Raw genomic sequence first — 19,229 nt, forward strand, 5'->3', positions numbered from 1 at the left:
GAGAGTAATTAAGGGACAAGCTCAGCAGTCAATAAATGCCCCTGGGGATTACAGGTTCGCAGCAGACCCACGAGATGCAGTCCTCTGACAAAGGCCCCAAAAGGTAGTAAGCTGGTCCTCGTTTGTTCTGAAGTAGCTTATCAATCATGCTGTTGGGCTGGGCCCTGAGCACACAGCTCAAACAGTCGCTTATATATATCCAATATTCCTTCTTTTCTACTGAGCCTGTCTTCCCACCTTCTCAAGAAAGTTAAGGGATGTTAAATAATCCTTACTAAGCCCACAGACTGGTGGTGGGTAGCTGTACGGGAAAGATCAGCTGGCCTAAAACAAGGCCATTTCTGGAATGAAACACATTAAAGCCATTCAACAGCTTCCGTCAATATTGTATTTCTCTTTTATAAACAATGAGGATGCATGCCCGCTGCTGCCAAGATAGAGATCTAATGAGGACATTGGCTTTCCTAATCGGTAATCTCTAATCAGGCTGCTCTGTTACTGGATGCTGCCACACAGGAAAAAAGGCAGGAAAATAATATTTGCTGGGATATGGTGAAAAGGTCACAGTAATCATATCTGCTACTTCGTCGATACGTAAGATTGCCCTGTGCTTGTCCCTCCTCCCTCAAGACAAAGTAGTTTTCTCCATCACGGAGTGAATTTACAAGTAGCATCTGAAGCTAAGGAAAACATTTCTAGTGACACAGCTTGGTTTGCAGGAGGGAAGGTGCTTTAGAAAAGGATTTGATTTCGCTTTAAACACATCTACATACAGAAAATAAGAAAAGTAGCACGGCTGCGAATATAGCAGACACAGTGGACTGTACGTGCATGGATGTGTGGAGCTGGGACCTGTCCGAGCGGCGTATGAGCAGCCTAGCCGGCGACCTAAACACGTTTGGAGCGGGGTAGAAAAGGTCACAGCTCTGAATCAGGACAGCACTTGGCTGAATCCTTAAATACCAGTGGGATTTAAATGCATCCCTAAGGGTTTTCCTTAGCTACAATTTTAGCTAGCTGAAATATAAAATACTCTGTTGAATCAAGGGGGGAGACATGGTGGTCTTAAGCTCCCCGCAGGTCTGTAGGTGCTCCGAGCTGTGCTCATGGCCAGTGCCAGGGGGGCATGGGGACACCCCGGGAGCCAGGGAAATGGTCCCTGTGGGGCAGCGGGTCACTGCTGGCCTGAGGCAGGAGCAAGCACTGGGAGCCAGTGTCCTTTGAACTCCTTCACAGGCTCATTTTAATCCTTTCTGTAGCTTCTTAAAAGGAAGCCAATTAGTGGGACAGTCACAGGCCACCAAAGCGGTGCCATACTGCTGATTTTATCCATATATATGTGTATGTATACATAGTGGCTGACAAAGAAAATCTTGCCTGGGAAGGACAGGTCAGACTGACAGGGTAACCTGTCTCTGGATCGCTAAAAATGTCAGGGGAGAAAGCAGAGCAATGAGTTAGGCTAGTGGTCTTGGCTGCTTGTGGCTCTTTCAGGGAACCTACGTTTCATGGGGTAGTTCACACCTCAAATCCACCCCGTCTTTGGGGAGAATTTATATTGGGGGGGGGTATATTGGGGGGAATTGTATAACCAGTTACCAAGCTGCATTCTTGGAGCTGGCGGGGAAGGGCAGAGCCACACATCACGATGTGCTGCTTCATGAAATCATAGCGGGTTAGTTAGCTCCTTTGCAGCAAGTATAGTTAAGCTGCCATCCGAGTTTAACACAAAAACTTCCTGAAATGCTGTGACCCTTTCAAGCTACTAAAAAGGAAAAAAGGAAATCAAAGAAGAATGAAATACGCTTTATTTATTGTTTTCCCACTGTCATATATTTCTTCCCAGACAGCAAAGAGAGCTTCATTTTTTCCCAGCACCTTTTTATAAGTGGTAGACCACTAATACTGATGGGAAAGTTGAAATGTAAAACGTAACCGAACAAAGTACTGTCTCTTAGTTTCAGGAAAACATTAGTAGATTTTTAAAAAACTGAACTTGGAATTCTTTAACCTCAAGGTCTAAGCCACAGAATAGTGTTCTTTAAAAAAAAAAAAAAGGCTTGATCATAAATCTTTTATGACTTTGAACTTAGTCATTTAAAAATATCTTAGCTGAAGGCTGTGGATGGCAGAGCAATCGAATTACACAGACTGAAAAATAATAACCCGCTTTTCAATCATGGTATTAGAACGGTGCTGGTGGTCTGAATGGCCTGTTTGGAACCTGATGATGGCATAAATAAATGAAACTACCTTTGGAAGTATGAAAGCACCTTTTTATAAGATCTTCTATGAGCTCTCATGGCCAAGGGCTGGTTTTCTTAATTATTGCTTATCAACCCAACGTGTCACTGCATGTTGTAGCAGACTAAACTTCCCAAAAGCAATCACTGATTTCAGAGCTTCCTACTGTAGTCACATTAAAAGAGACACTTCTCCTTCCTTTCCCAGAGGCTGACTGCTCCAAACATCCTGAGAGAAGCTCCTGGAGGATAGACACAGTCCAGAAGAAATGCTGGAAAACAGCAATAATAATTCCTGTCTTCAAAGGAAGGAAAAGAAGAATCCAGGGAGTTTTGGGCTGGCCAGTTTAGCTTCAGTTGCCTGCCAAACACTTGCATAAAATAACTATTTTGTAAGTAATTGGTAGGAAATGAGCAAGAGTTAATATGAATCTGTCAAAACCAGCTCTTGTTAATCTGATGAATTTCCTTCTTTAACAGTTTAACAGGCCCTATGGGTGAGGGAAGGGGTCCTTCATAAGCCTTTGATCCTGTCTTGCATGACATTTTCATAAATAAGTAGGGCAATAGGCCAGATGACATATACTGTATGGTAGTTGAAAGTGCTATTAACTATCCTATTAACTCTCAGATCTTCACTGTCAAAACTAGGGGGATCTACAGGGGTCTGTCCACCATCTGGGTCTCCTTTATGGATGGTTTTTAGTGAGTACATTTGCTAAATTTGCAGGTACCACCAAGCTGGTTCAGGCAAACTGATCTTGACAAACTGGAGAAACAGTTGGGTAAAAAGAATAAAATACCACAAAAATGTGCAATTCCATACGGCCACAGCCCTAAACTCAGGCTGAAATTATCATTGCCTGTATCACGGAGGGGTCACCCACCTTACACCATTCAGGCAAAGAGATCCCCTCACGAGGTGTGTGAGCAGCAGTATGGCCTTCGAGACACAAGAAGACGTTTTTCTGTCCAACTCACCACGGGTGGAAAAAGCAGATCTAGTTTTGGGCATCGTGTTTTGAGAAGGGTATGGAGTAATTACAGAGAGCCTTGGGGAAAGCGGTGGTAATGGCGAGAGGTTTAGAAAACTTGACCCCAGTGGAAAGGCTAACTGAGCGAAGGTGTCTTCTAGTCCCTAATAATATCGAAATGCACGAAGCAGGGCTTTTGTAAGCGATACCATTCATTGCAGATTGACCTTGCCATGCCGCACAGCATAAAAGCTCACAGGGGCTGCAGGGAGCGGTGGTGTGAGGTGAAGGTGGAGGAGAGGTTTCTCCACTCAAAGGCTTTCACATTACTTTCTCCTTTTGCAGAGGAAATGGCCATGGATACAAGGCAAAGGTAATCAATGGTAAGCAGTAAGTTCCCTGGGGAATGTAAGGACAATAAAACTCAACACTTCACTGAAGCACCCGGGTAATGAACATGACGACAAGCTGAAGCAAATGCTGTTGATACGACTCGGGCTCACCCGGCTCCACGTGCTGCGCAGAAAAGCAGTCGGTGGCTCCAGTCCTCTGGTTTCCTTTTTCCAGCCTTGCCTTAGCATTGGAGGTGGTCATAGTGGTGGGATTGCCCTGGACAGACCAGGTCTCTCTCTATATATATATATGTAACCCAGCACGTAGGAAGGCAGGGGTACAGCTCCTAGCTGCTGGGTGCAATGGGCACCCATCTCCTGCACCCACCCTCGTCCCTTGAAGCGTGGATGTGCCTGCATTTCACCCATTTCCTTTTGCAGGCATCCTCCGAGCTAACCAGCTGGCACCAATAAAAGCTCCAGGAACAACAGAATTAATCACAGAGACAACATAGCAATAAATATAAATGTGCTTCACCTCACTGCAAAATAAAGGAAGAGTTTTGTGGGGGGAGGGATAGGGGATCTGCTGTTATAATGCATCACTGTTCTTCAAACAGAGGTTTCTTCACAAAAAAAAGACTTAATTCCTCCTTCACTGTTAAAACACTTTGCTGGTGCCCCCACCAGTTGCAAGAAAAGGTTTCAATTCCAGACCATTGGCTGTATTCCTGTCAGATGTTGTTGTCTTTGTGGTCAAGATTTGTTATAAATTGAATATTTTTGGCTCTAATTTCTAAGGGATTTTCGTTTTGAAGTCAAGAATTGTTTTATTGGTATCAGGAGCTGGAGGATACGGCAGTGGGATGATGTCAGTGTTGCCTTCCCCTGTTTTCTGATCATTACTTTTGTGATTTCAGTTTTTCTTTTTGAACATCTAGCACCTGGAGCCATGGCATTACCTAATAATCGTGTTTTAAAAGAAATGAAAAAGAGAAAAGATAAGGAAAAACAGGTTTCTCACAGAAAAGAACCTGAAGAGTGTTCCTTACAATATCAGAGGAAGTAAAAATAGCTCATTATTGGATACCTTTGTATTTAAGACATTTTGGTATTGTTTATGAGTTAATCGTATGAATTTTTACTTTGGTTGTCTGGGTCCTGGTTTCTAAACAGCTGTGCTCAGCAGAACAGCAATCTTTTCTTCAAAAGGAAAAAAAAAAGTTCCACTCCCAGATTATTGGAAAAAAGAACCCTGCCTCTTGTTTATTTATTTATTTAGAAAGCACATACAGCAATGCATGGGGAGGGGAAGAGAGATGCGAAACAGGTGAGCATACAAATCCATCTCAAAAGAAATAGTGAGACACTTCCCAGGTGATTAGTAGTACCTCAGTCTATGTGAGCATTTAAACTGTTGTACCTCTAGATTAAAAAAAGAAACCACAGAGAATTTCTGAAGAACAAGGTAAACGTCTGTATTTCAGAAATCCCACCACAATCAACTCGTAGGCAGCAATGTTTTTGATTTGTTTTTTGTTCCTGATATTTCCTCAAAGGGGTCTCTCTTGCTCACGCTATGGTTTCTTTCCTCAGCGTCCGCCTCTGGTGACAAGTAAGGATACTTGTGAATGAAGATTTCCCCTTCGTTCTCGACCTTTTCTTTAACTTCTTCTGATGCTTGAGTGAAATTCCAAGCTCCTCCATTATCGCGTTGAAAGAAAGACACTGGTGGAAGATGGAAACGGCATTAAACACTTCTCATCGAAGGCAGAGTTCGACCATACCCTTTGCACTAATGCTGGCTTTTAGAAGCCAGGACTCAGAAGCAAGGGCTCAGAAAGCTTCTCTGCTGAGTTCTGCCAGCTTTGAATAAGCCCCTAAGGAATAATAGGTGAGTCTGTACAAGCCATGGTTTTTGCCTAACTTGGCTTCCACGGAATTTAATTTAACTTTGGCTTAACTAAAGCGGATTATGAATGTTTCTGAAATTCTACACAGATGCATTTGTGATGTTTTGGTGGCTTCATATCGTGAAACTTACCCTTTTTCACTAGGTAAATTTCCTCCTGACCTTAAAAGAAAGAAGATCTTCTTTTTTAAATCACGTGTACCTTAGCCACCAAAAAATGGGTATACTACAGAAAACAAAGAACACCATTTTTGAAGATTTCTTTGTGGTTTAGTTATTTTTCCCTCATGAAATTAGCAGACATTTCTAAAATATGTCTCTTTATGCACAGTCCTCAATCCTCCTCTTTTTTTGGAAAGAATCTTTTTCAAATATTGTGTGTTGAAGAAAGGAGAAAATTACCACAAGAATAAGGTAGCTGAATAGTTTAGAAAGAAAGCAGAAATCTTTTTTCTTCCCACCATCACAACATTAACAAAGACATTTCGGGTAAGTGGAAACATCCTTTAAAATCTACAGCTGGAATAATTACATGTAACACAAAAGAACCACAAAGAGGCTTTAAGTGGGAGTATCTAGCAATACACAAAAATTGTTCCATGCAAATATATATACATAGATTATTTATATATAAAATGAAGTGATGGTAGCAGTGTGAAACAAAGTTTTAACCACCTTACCTTCATCAAGTTGAACAAATCCTTCCTACCAAACCCTTTCTAGAACTGCAGAACTGACCAGCTTTAAAACAAATGGTTAAAACTACAGGTCTTGTGAAATGGCAGCAACAGCACACAGACTGTTCTCTGTATCAAACACAAATTCCCTTCTAGAGTGGTACCAGTGCAAGGCAAGCAGTGTCCAGTTCTTCACCAGTAATAACTCAAGAGTGACCTGTTATACAGGGCTAAGAAAAGTAAAAACAGATTTATTGTTGGAAGAGGAGAAAACCCAAGCTTTCCTAGTAGCCAGCTATTCCAGAGGAATGTTTTCAAATGCAAAAGAGAGTATGAGGGTAGCCTGGATCCAGGTTAAACCATTTGTTTAAGGTAGCAAAGGAATCCCAGAGAAATGAATTCCACGCACCGTGCTTCTTCCTCTCCAGTATGAACCTGCTGTGTAACATGTGTAACCCTGGTTCTGCAAATAGCCTCAAGACATCAGGGCATCACTCTGTGTGTGTATTTTAAACGTGTACCATCTCGTGTATGCCATCATGTCCTTTTCTGGGATGGGCTGCACACAGACTAAGATCCCATAGTATGTTAAATCTATAGTTTGTATGCTCTTTCTTTGAGATGCTTAATTTTTGCTCATCTAAAATTCTTAAGTATACATAAATTAAACGACTGTTAATTCATTCCAGACCCAAAATGTAACAGACATAGGCCAGGGCAGTGTACTGCTTTTTTTTTCAAATTACTGTCTGGTAATAACCAGGAATTTGCTGGTGCAATTATAATTTAAATATCCCATTTGACAAAGTCATACAGGAATTCCAGCGTTACTGGAGTTAGAGTCAAAGGTGTCTGCTGCAGCCCCATGCCCTCTGGAAGCAGCGGGTGAAGCAGGTACCGTCCTAATACAGATACTATTTCTATATTGCTTCAGGCTTTTTTAGAGAGTAGCACCACTTATTTCCAAACTAATAAAAATGTATGCTCTAATTATCCATGACTTAGCATGGATAATTTCTCTCTACTATCTTGGTTTTAATTGAGCTTTCAAAATGTAGATTACAAAGTGATTCCAGAACTCCATAGCAAATAAGGAAAGGATCATATTAACCATTTGTAGGATTGATCAGGTTTATTTTTATTTTCTTTCCCTGTTGTTCTTACTAACCCATATGTTGTGTGTGTATCTAATAACAGACATCAGTCTCTGCAATGTGCATACAGGGATGATTTCTGCAGGTGAAATAGTACATTCTACTGCCTTGTTAATAGGCTTGTATTTTAATTTTCCAAACTGATTCATATTATTCAGACTATGCAATTATCATAATGTCCTTCAATTTCATATCAACAAAATAGTCCCATGAAGATAATTTTACATCTGCAGATAGATATTTAAAACATATTGCTGACATTAAGTATCTGAGGTTTTTAATATCTGACTACATGATTTGTGAAGTGCCCAACTGGTTCCACCTCCAACTCTGTTTTGAATTTTAAAATAAATATTACCAGAAAGACTTCAAGATATTCTTAGGAATGGCTTTGATGTTTAGGTTTTGTCTCTAAAAATTAAACTTTTGCCTATTTGTTCATCAATAGTGGTTACATCTAAATAACATTAGATGTTAACAATAAATAACACCTCTTCTGTAAACTGATGATGTTTATCCACCTAACAAAGTACAGAAGTAGGCCACTCAAAATCTGAAAGGGCTCTGCCTTATCGAGACTCTCTCCTGTCTTGTCCTGGTAGTGCGAGGCCCCCGAGGTGGAAACACGCACACTCAACACTCATGGGAATGGGCTCGGCCATCCTGCAGAGACACGGGGTTGGGAGAGGGACAGGAGAAAGGTTTACAGTGATAGCTGCCTGGGTCTCACACCTTGCAGCTCCTGCTCCTGGCTTTGTAAAAGCACAAAAGCGGTTTTCCTTTTACAGTTGCATTATGCTTAGTTTCAAGAGACTTTAAACACCGTTGGCATGAGTTTTGTCAACCTGAAGCAATGAATTAAATGTAGATTTAAGAACCTGGGCTGATCCTTCAAAGACATTCCATTGGTTATGGACATAAGTACGGCTCTGATTGATAAATTTTGTGCACATTCCTGTCCGAGATCCTACCACCTTTGAGAAAGCTAGTTGGAGGTGGCAAAGAGCATTGTAAATGTGGGAGACACAGGGCTTTCTCTGCCCCTCTGCCTTCACACAGAGCTTCAGATGCTCTAAAAGAGGAATCTGAGATGACACGTTGAACTTTCAGGGGTTTGGTTACTCATTCAGAAGGACAGTTACACGTGAACTTTCTTCTGAGCCCCAGGAAGCATAGCTCAAAATCCTATTGCAAGCTTGCACGTGCAATCAGGACACTGAACGGATGACTGAAAACTGGCATTGCCCTGAACTTTTCAAGCAGTAGAAAACTGTGGTACAGAGCGAGTACAAACTCAGTCAGAATGCTATAGGATTTACAGGAAAGTCATGGGCAAGAAACACATTCACTGGGGAGTCCCAAGCTCACCCTCTGAACAGCACCATGTCTGCAGCATAATTACAGTAGCCTTTAAAAAGGGGATGGTGACATTAAAATTCTGTTTAAAAGGGTAATATACTGTTCTTTTAGTCTCATATTCGGATAGTCAGACTGAAAGGGTTTCTTTAAAAAGCTATTTTTTTTACATGCTGTTAAGCCCACCTTTGAGGTCTTGCCGAGAATGAGAGCAGAGTAGGCACAGAGCAATACATTTAACAACAGAGTAATAAGCTTAACATTTTCCTTTTAGTCAGCTTGACTTTCTCATTCTAGCAGTGTCAAAATGCTGCAGGACATGGCATGCGAGGCTAAAAGGAAATGTCATCCTTTAAAAACAGTATAGATTTTGCTCTCCTTGTGATGTGAGACTCTCTCCTTGCCCTTTGGTGGTTTCAGCAGGCTGTAAAATCCTGGTCACGAAGCTCCTAAATCCTTCCTTACACTCCCATACAGAAGACTCTGTTAAGCTTTAGGATAATTATAGATTCAGAATTTAAAAAATAACATAAAATAAAGTAGAAACAAGACTGAAAAAAAAGAATCTGTAGTCAGGCTTTATCGATCTGCTGCTTATGCCGCTGGGCTACCACTGGGGACAAGACTTTGCAATTGCATTTTATTAGCACCTTGCAAAAACAAACAAACAACAACAACAAATCCAGTGTGCTGTGTTGGAGAACTGAGAACTATGAAAATCGAAGGATGTGGGCCAGATTTTCTTTTGGAAGAACACCTGACCAGCTCAGGCACAGAGGATGAAGTGCAGAAGTCTGGATTTTTCTTCTGCAGTGCCCTCATCACTGTGAAGGACCCATAGGTGGGACACTGACATATGTCTTCTGCTGAAAGAAAAGTGGTTTGTTTGTGCCTAGTGCACCGAAGGAAAAATATCCAAAATAGTTTCTCCTCGTGAGCAAACTGCTGTTGCGGCACATTAAGAATCTGTTTGAGTATTCTGTCACTGATGGCTAATTGCATGAGGAGATAACTCAATTAAGTCTTTTAAACTGTCAGAGTGTATTGAACAGTGATTGTCAAAACAGTATGACAATAATCTATGGATTATTTTAACTCTTCTTCAGTTATATAAACTGTTTCTCAGTTTCCTGTTTACAAGAAAGAAATCGGTAAAGCTACTTGCTGGTCTCACAAACCATCTAAACACGAATGGGACTGCTCAGTGAAGGCATAGATGGCCACAGTCATGTTTGGAGGTGGGGTTATGGCCTGAAAACGGAGGGGCTCAAACTGATTGATGTTCGTTGAAGAGGAGGAATTTGCAGACCTAACAACTTCACAAAAAATTCTATTTTGCAAGAACCTCACTGAGAGAGGGGTTTTCTTCCTTCTCCCCCTTCTCCTCCTCCTTTGTTTCTGAAGAGCTAAAGATGTGAAGCTTCAAGGCATTGAGAGAGAGGTGTCACAAGCACACGATACCGTAGCAGTACTTTGAGGAAATATCAGTCTAGTTGGGGAAAGCGTTATTGCTGTGCCTGGTCTAGTTCGACAGTGCAGGCGTGATGTTAATCCACCCTCATCCTGGCTCTTTGAAACGGTGATCATATTGCCTTCATTCCCCCCGTTCTTCTCTTGTCTCGTCCTTTCTCCCTCCTTCCCCCCGCACCTTTGCCTAGTTGGGTCGCAGACTGTTTGATGAGGGCAGGAACTGCCACTAAATAAAGGCAGGCACACTGACCCCAGCCAAATCAACCTGGCAATGGCTTGGGACTAGCTCATTCATGGACCCTCTGCTTTCAATGGCAGGTACCTTCTGTGTGTCAACGCATAGGGCATTTTTTGCAAACACTTACTAATTTGAATATTTTGGGAGTTCTGAGTAAAATGCAGCAACAGCAAAACAAAAATTAATATAAAATGACATAGGGCTATGCTTATAGCCATTTGTCTCCCAAAATAGCTCTGGCTATGCTTTACTGGTACTGCAGTGCCAGAACTGATGGAGTACGTTGTAGCTCACCCACCACAGGCAGAGGTGTTGGCTCTGTGCCGATTGCACAGCAAGGTCCCCGTGCTGACACACACCTGAGAAAGGATCCATTTTGATTATTGGGCCCTGGATGCAGTTGCAAGGCTGCAAGTTAGGAAGATGCAGTGGTGACCGTCTGTATTTGTGAACAGAGTATTTTTTTGTGGCCAAATTTCAAAGTAGAGTGGTCATAGAAGCTTAGAGCGCTGATAAGCGGAAAACCTTTGAATGCTTTAACACTTCTTCCTGAAGCTTGTCCTGTCTATGCAGGAGTCCTCTCAGATGCCATGCACTTCATGGGAGATGCTATGGGCTGTGCCTTCCTCGAGCCTTGCTGTTAACCCGAAAGCACCTGCCTTTTCCTGGAGCCACAGCAAACCTCGCAAAAACTGCCTTTACAAGCATAGGTTTGTTAGCACTCAGGTGGCATGCCGGCTCTTCACTGCCTCAGCTGCTAAGGAGCAAGTAAGGCTTTTTAATAACTCTTTTTGTAGCTAGGTATGAAGCTCCGTTAGGGAAAGGAGGAGCTGCTTTGTAATTCCCACAGGCAAGCCGAAGTCTGTGAGGTTGTCTGTGGGGACAGCCAGACATGGGGAAACGATGACTGTTACTAACAATGTGACTGTTTCCTTGACAGATATGAAAATGTTTACCCAAAAAGTGACAGAAACTTTCTGGATTCTGTGCTTATCTAAACAGCGATTAGAAAACTGGTCGAAGCTGCAACCCAGAGGATTTCTTGTGTAGAGCAATGGTGGAGATAAACACATCAGGAATTTTCCTTCTCCTCTGAGAGCTGAGAGAAGCTGAATTTAATTAGTTTTAAGTCTCTTCTACTGGGAAACTGCAAACAAAAGTGCTTTCTTAAATTGAGGATACAGAAGATCTAATTCAGGTCTTTGTTGGTAAGAAAGCTCATTTTGTGAAGAACCAAAGCTTTCAAGGCCCTATTCAAACAAGTTAAAATGCCATTTTGAGCAAGACAATTTCTTGCAGCGTCTGGAGCGGAGCATAAACCCTCACGTACACGTGTGAGTGCTGGCAGAGAAGAATTGGTATAGCCTAGCTATGAGCAGTACATCTTCATCACAAAAAATACTTAAGCCTACTGCCAGCATAAGTAGTGCTGACCAAAAATTGTAACATGACTGGAAGGAAAACACAGGTCACTGTGTGCTCTGGCTTTTCCAGGAGCCAGGTATGAGAGAAACAATTCAAGAGGAGAGCAGAGCTTCGCCGCAGCACTTCGGTGACTGAGTGTGAAGGCATCCACTCGAACAAGTTTTCTAATTGCAGTAGAGTCCAGAAATGGCCCCTCAATAAAACAGATCATTAACTTGTTTGATGAGAGGGAACTGCAGCAGGCAAGAAAACATAAAGGAGGTGTGAGGGGCGGGAAACGAATTGGTGAAACTGGCGGTAAGCTGGGATATAATGAAATACAGATATAAGGTAATCAGGTTTTGAAAACATGGTGATTTGCCACAGTTCATGACATGCTATGAGCTGGCATTTCTATACATTCTGTGTATCTCAAATTGTTGTCGTATGTTTTTCGGTGACAACAACAGATCCAGCCCATGGTCTCCTGCCCTTGCAGTCCCCAGACTAGCTAAGGACTAGAGAAAATCAAACTGCTGTCCTTCCAGGGTATAAAAAGACATCCAGTACCAACCTCCTACACAAAAGCTTCCTTGTATGTTTCAATATGCAAAGCAATGCCAAGGCTTTACTGTTTGATATCGATCGATACCCTGATTTTGCCATAAAGGAGTTTTCTATATTACAAAGCCTTACAGTAGTGAACATCATGAATTGCTCAAGCCAAGTCAATGGAGTTATTCCGTGAAAGGTATATATTGGGGGTGCCTGAGGGTGCTTTTGTTGAATATGTTCTTAAATGTTAATGGTTACATGGCATAAAATTTAACTGATAGATATGATTTTGTGCTATGATAGTTACTTGGAGGCTTTGGCTAATGAATTTTAAATGGATGAATTAAAATTCATTAAATATTGACACTGGGAATAAGATATGCCAGCTAAAAATCTCTGGCTGCTTATAATAGGGGTTCAGAAAGTTAATGGAGCCCTGCAGGTTATTTTCTGAGGTTTATAAAGAACTGCCTGGCCCCCTTGCTGAATGCTTCGGCAGAGACCAAACAAAATATTTCTCCATGCTTTTTGTAATGAGACTGCCATTGGTTTACTCAGGTTTGGTAGAAGGTGAAAAGGAGGTGAATAATTTTTCTTACCTGAAAAAGGTGAATTACCCCATGAAATGACAAGATGACATTTGTACATAGAGACTGTGATAATTCTTAAAATCTCCTACAGTCTATTGCACTCACTCTTCGCTGTAGGTGTAATTATTTTCTGTGATGCACATTTAAACTGCCCAAATTTCCAGGACTTTGACAATTTGTGTTAGATAAGCTTATCGCCTGCTGAAGCAAGAGGCACTTTGAAGTCATTAACTATGTGTTGGTAAGTACAACCTTTACCATTATGTGCACTCTTTAAGTTTAATGCTTTCCATCGGACACACCTTTTTTCTTTCCTGACTATACAGTATGAATTGAGGGCTGTGTTCGAATCCCTCGCTCCTCTCGGATTAACTTGCCACAGTCTAACTCCGTAGATAAGGTGGTGCCAGAGGTGGAGTTGGACGGATGGGTTTGCTTACACTGTAGTCCGTAAAAGAAACAAAAGGCCTTGCATGCAAGAAAAGAAAAATGGAGAAAATAAATAAATAAATGAAAGAAGTAAAATTAAAAACAAACATGAGAATGAGATTCAAAAGCTATTTAAATCAAAAGAGATTCTATTTATGGAAACAGAAAAGTCATAGATTGTTTTCGACACATGCTTTGGATTAGCTTAGTGATAATATACACCGTATAGCATTTTCCATCTAAGCTTCCTGTTTCACCAGAATAAAAATAAAACAAACTGAGAGAAATCAGAAAGTAACACTGGAATCACTGGTATTCTACTTTCTGTAAAATTACTTCTGGAAAAGAAGTATGATGTTGCCACATTAACTTACTTAAAGATTTTAATTATTAAGAGACTGCCTATAATAAGCAACACATTGCTGTGAAACAGTAGTACAGTTTCAGAAATGGTATATGTATATAGGTATCCCTGAATACTGTGTTATTCACCTAACATATTGCTAAGTAAATTAACACTCCCTCATGATGTAAAGCTTTAGGTCTACTTCAATTATGACTTCAGGAATGCATTGCCTTTCCCAGACTCCTGAAGAATTTCCAGGATATTCTGCACCTACGAATCATTTATACGAAAGATATTAATTAGCTGCAACTGTTCTCCAAAACGTATTTGAATGAAAGATCTCCTGAGACATGAATGAAACAAAGATATGGATACATTCTTTATGCATTTTGTGCTAAAACTGTTCTATAGGGTTAAAGTACTAATCAGAAAGCTGCAATATGTGCAAAATACATTCATCCTTTATCTCTGACTTATTCCAAAACAGGGACACTTTGATTAATATGGCCTGCAAAATTGCTCCACATGAGCTGCATCTGTTGTTCGTAGACAGTGCCATTGCTTTTAAGGAGGGCTCGCTCAGGCACGTGTGGATATGTCTGCATGGTCAGGAGCTGCCCTCTCCTGCAGGATACTGTGAGGACCAAGTCCACTGACATTGGCATTAGGTGTCATGGACCCAAAATAACACTAAGTGCCACTTGGAAAATGTAGATGCATGGTAGGATTCAGCTCGCTTCCTTTCGGCTGTCTGAACAGCAGGCATGTAGCCTTAGCTTATGGTGATCCCTTACCGGCAGCAAGGAGATAAAGGTGATTTATCCTATCCAGAATCAGATGTTGTCTCGAGGCCCTCAGCCCTGGCTGCTTGTTTTTCACGCAGGTGTCAATCCCTCTCACGTCCCAGCACCACTGCTGTATGCAGTATAAACTGCACCTCTGAGACCAAGTTCAAAATGTTCTCCTTCTCCTCCCACTCATCCCTGCTGCCTTCGTTAAGGTTATTTTCCTCAACAGTCATTTCTGGCATTTATGTCATTAGCCTTGCAGGATTACACCTTGGATGAAGAGGATGAATTACCCACAGCAAAGCTCCTGCCTTTCCCATCTAAAAGTACAAAGTGAGCTTAAACAACTCCCTTCGAACTTCAGGTCTAGAAACCTGAAGTTAGGTGATATGAACCCTCCTCTTGGTGATTGCGTCAGGGGCCACCGACCCTGCAGTGCAATGTGACCCTCGTCCCTACGGTAAGTCCTGTTGAAGTGAAGAGCATCAGGGCAGCAGCTATAGCAGTTAAGCAAAACAGGGCCACATCAGGGTCTAGGGCATGGCCAGAGCCAAACCGGCACCAGGGAAGGCAGCCAGAGTAAGAGGGCTGGTAGACAACTTCAAGAACAGACTCTGAGTTGCTGCTCATGCCTTGTTTCCTTTACAGAGGCTGGTTGCTCGGTAAATGGGTGTTTACACTTTATTTTAATGATTGATTCTATCTCACAAACTGCTGTAATACTCAAGGCATGATTTATACACAGCATTTCCTTTGTTTTCCCTCTGCCCTTTTAAATTGCTCATTACGCTTCAGTGGAGCTATAACCAGAATTTCTTTGGCTCCATAATCTTACTTTACTGTGGCATCCATCACCTTTCAGTAGGTCTCCCTGCTTTGAAGTGCATGCTTCAGCACAGCGTGTAAACCCCTGGCTGTAAAAAAATGCTTTCTAGAGCAAGAGAAAAAGTACACTTGGGGATTTGGAAGTACATTCCTGTTGTTACTCAAAGGGCTGATGCTAATGCCATATAAAAAAAAAATCCAGTTGTGTTTTATTCCTTTCCAACTTAATTTATATTTGAAGTCTTAAAGATCAAGCAGAAACTCTTTGAGAAATTAATTGCTCTTGTTCTGCACTGCCATACTAAGCAGCACTAATTGGACTGTGGGTGAGGTACTTCCCTGTTCTTATTAATAAATTATTTGTCTTTAGTGCCAGAAACAAATGGTGAGAGTTCAGCAATACAAAATCTGCACTCCAGCAAAGAAACTTATAATGCAGTCACCTCCACAATCCACAAACCTCAGCCTCCCAGAAACATAAGCAAGCTGGAAATGGAGGACTCACCTGCTCAATATCGCTGTTTTTCCTTGATTTATATATAAATTCACCAATGGCTACAAACACCGAAAGAACAAGCCCTGCAGCGAGCACTATGAAGATGCCCCCAATATTCTCCACCCCGAGAGCACTGGCTTCTTTGCTGTCCTCCTCAGGGCAGCCGTTGCCTCGCCACCACTTTTCCTTCATCATGTGCAGCTTTCCCTCCTCTTGGAGCTGGAGGATGGCGATGGTGATCTTGTCTCTGTAAGGAGACCCTGCAAGGTGAGAGCAAGACCCGTCAGTGCTGGTTGCAGCAAAGCGAAGGCAGGGAAGGAACAAGGTGCTGCTATCTGAAGCAGAAGTGCTCCCTTATCACAAGATTGATTATTCCAGCTAGAAAGTCTTGGTTTCTCCTCGGCAGGAAGAGGGAAGAGGACTATCTGTTGGTGTCTGCCCTGGGGACGGGAAAGCAGAAGGCTCCTTTGGTGCGGTTATTTGTTTGAGAATTCATTATAATTTCTAGGGTCTCCTACTGAGATTTATTTAAGCCTTGGCAGTGGGTTTTCTTGCTAAGTAATTCCTCCATATCATGTTTGAATATTGCTTTGAGCATCCTTTGAGACTTTCTGCTTTGCATCTCTTCTATTTACTTCAACATCTGTTTATTTTTCCTACTGCATGTAAAATGAGTAGCAGCCTAAGAAAAGCCCACAGCCAGTCAGATACATTCTCTTCTCATTTATACCTGCACAAGCCCACAACTCCACTTCAGCTACCTTACAGCTATAAGAACACAAGGCGGCCGAGTCTTTTTTTTCCGTGACTTGCAACGATATTGGCACTGCAAGCTGAAAATAGCAACTATTTAATGCTTTTTATTTGCAGGCCAACAGCTTGCTAAATGATGTGTCTTCAGGCTCAGCAGCATTAATGGGCCTGTACAGTATCTGGCAAATAGCGGGGTCACGTTGGGCAGTTCAATCTCTTTAGGTTTGCCTCTCACGCACTCTGCTCTGGCTCTCCATCTTCCAAAATCTCTGCCGCCTGTAAGTCCCTTCAGCCAACTTGTGCTCTTGCAGAAGCACACGTCTGTAGCCCTAAAAGGGGGACAAGGGAGATGCTTGCCCCTCGCCCCGCTTCTGGAGCAGCACCTGGTTAAAGGAAATTGCTACCAATTACCTTTTCCCACGTTGCCAGAAGCTGAAGTTTTCAACAATGATAGCAGCAACCCTGTTATTAATTGTAATAGACAAGTGGAAGTCGGTTTTGGCATTGTGAGAGCGACTTTTCTTTATGGGGCAAGGATTTTATGACAGCAAGCAGGAGAGGGTTACAAAAAGGGCTGCTGGCTCTAAAGGCATATATATGCCCCCAAATCCTGCCATGTTGGACTTCCTACAGTTGGAAGCGTTCAGTGTCTGGGCTGAAATACAGTGTCACCAGTCCTTTGTCCATGTAGCTAACTACCAGCCGTCCCTTCCTCTCCTTTAGCATATTAATAAGACTATTTTCTTAACCTGTAATCTCACCAAAAGTCACATTTTGCTGCAAATTAAAGCCGTTGCAGTTCTCAATCCCATTAAGGTAAACAGACTTTTAAAGCAGAACTTGTGCCAGAATTTCAGTGATAGCGTGGTACACGTAGACACGGACGCTTAAGAAAATCTCACTAGGCACCACTTTTGTGTCTTTATGTATCTAAATAGCCTTGGAAATTTGGCCTCACAGCTTCAGTTTTCTTTCTTATATTGCCGTGCAGGACATTATTAAAAATAATTGTACCATGAATACAAGTCCCCCTGTCTGCTTTCCATTTCCTTTAGCCCGCAGCATTGTCTGAGGAGAATCAGTGTGAAAAACATTGCAGTTCTTCATTTGTTGCGCCAACACTCAGCTATTTTTCAGCGTATCGTACTGCCAGCACTAGGACATGCTGTGACCACAGATGCCAAGAGACATGTGTCAGATTATACAAAGTCCGTCTGGGAAGCCAGCAATCAGCAGCCACTGCTTGAGGTAGCCAGCTTTGAAAGGAAAATATGCCTGCTGTAAGAACAGATGATTTCTATGCATGCTATTAAAGAACCAAAAATAAGCACAAGAGAAAACAAAACAGAAACACCTTCAAAACTGTCTTTACACAGGGAAGTGAATTATTACCACTGAAACAGCAGCATCTCTCAGAAGAAAGAGCAGAATTGTTTCTACCTTAGGAGAGGTTTGTCGCCCTGATAGCTGGAGTCTGTTAGATTGTAGGACTCATCTGTTTTCCCTTGTCTGAAAGGACATAGCTGTTAGGTAAAGTGAAGCAGCCTGAGTCACAACGCAGGATTTGTGGGGATGTTCATTCTGTCTTGTGATGTTTACGTTGCCAGCAGGATTATCACAATTCATCTTGGGGGTAACAGGTACATCTATATTTCTACGCGTGCTTTTAAAGTTTGTCAAGTGTGCCTGGAGTGTTGATTTGGTGATGTTTTATTGGTGAGCACTAAAACTGCACACAAATCCATCTCAAAACCGCTTTGAATATTCAGCGTATCATTTATGGCCTCTGAGCTATTAACAACCTACCTCTCAGGCCAAGAAATGCATCTATCTACTTTCTTAGCAGTCTCCCAAGTAACTGGTAATAGCTTTAGTGTTAGAATTACTAGCATCAGCACTGGCAGTGATACCGGGAATTAATACCTGTCCTGACATCTATAATAACGTAGCTTTCTTCAGCCGGATTCCTCCCAGGGTGACATTTTGCATAGGTTTTGCTTAGAGGTGCCTTTGCTACAGCAGTACTTCCAGAATGCATTAAGTTCACCACCAACCATCGCTGTAGATTTTTCATTACTAATGGTCTTTGCCAAGAACCCGATGAAAGCCCTCCTCTCTGTGACCCGTCAGCTCCATAATAAACATAAATGGAGATGTTTGTTGATATGCCTAAATCCCCTTTATCCTAACTCAGCACAAAGAAGTAGGAAGACAGCCTATATCTGCAGTTTCTTACTTGCAGAAGATGCTCTGATAAAATAGTACGTTTCTTGGATTCATAGAGCTTTCGAAAATGCTCCTTTCTGTTTCTTTGGGAGCCAAATAGTGATGATATTCCGCTCATTCACTGGAAATTTTGCCGTGCGAGGCATACTTTTGCTGCTGCAAACCCTGGCCATGTGGTTGTGCATTCTCCTGAAGGAACGAATGCAGACCAGTTAAGACTTGCTGAAACTTTGGTGTTAAGGGTCACAGACAAGTTGGTTTTTTTTTTCCCCATATAGCTTCTACAATCGATAGTCTTGAATGCTATGAGAAAAATAACAGAGCCTTTGGTGTCCATCTGAATAGTGGAAGAATCTCCACGGCTTATCTTGTTTATGAAATCAGTCCTTTAAGAATTTGAGATGCCTGATGGCACTGAATTATTCCACAGTGCTTGGAGATATCTATTCCCCTGAATTTTA

General features: G+C 41.9%; 1 protein-coding gene across 2 annotated transcripts in view; it reads right to left on the reverse strand.

Moving 5' to 3' along the window:
* Window positions 1-5,121: 5,121 nt before the first annotated feature.
* Window positions 5,122-19,229, reverse strand: part of GRIK1 (glutamate ionotropic receptor kainate type subunit 1) — a 178,370-nt gene continuing 164,262 nt past the window's right edge. For both annotated transcript variants that reach the window (XM_075491848.1, XM_075491849.1), the window contains 2 exons: window positions 15,799-16,049; window positions 5,122-5,277 (listed from right to left, as the gene is read on the reverse strand). In XM_075491848.1, coding sequence (XP_075347963.1) covers window positions 5,122-5,277; window positions 15,799-16,049 — 407 coding nt within the window. The remainder of the gene's footprint in view (window positions 5,278-15,798; window positions 16,050-19,229) is intronic.

The sequence above is a fragment of the Mycteria americana genome, chromosome 1 (assembly GCF_035582795.1).
Source record: "Mycteria americana isolate JAX WOST 10 ecotype Jacksonville Zoo and Gardens chromosome 1, USCA_MyAme_1.0, whole genome shotgun sequence".
NCBI classification, from domain to species: domain Eukaryota; kingdom Metazoa; phylum Chordata; class Aves; order Ciconiiformes; family Ciconiidae; genus Mycteria; species Mycteria americana.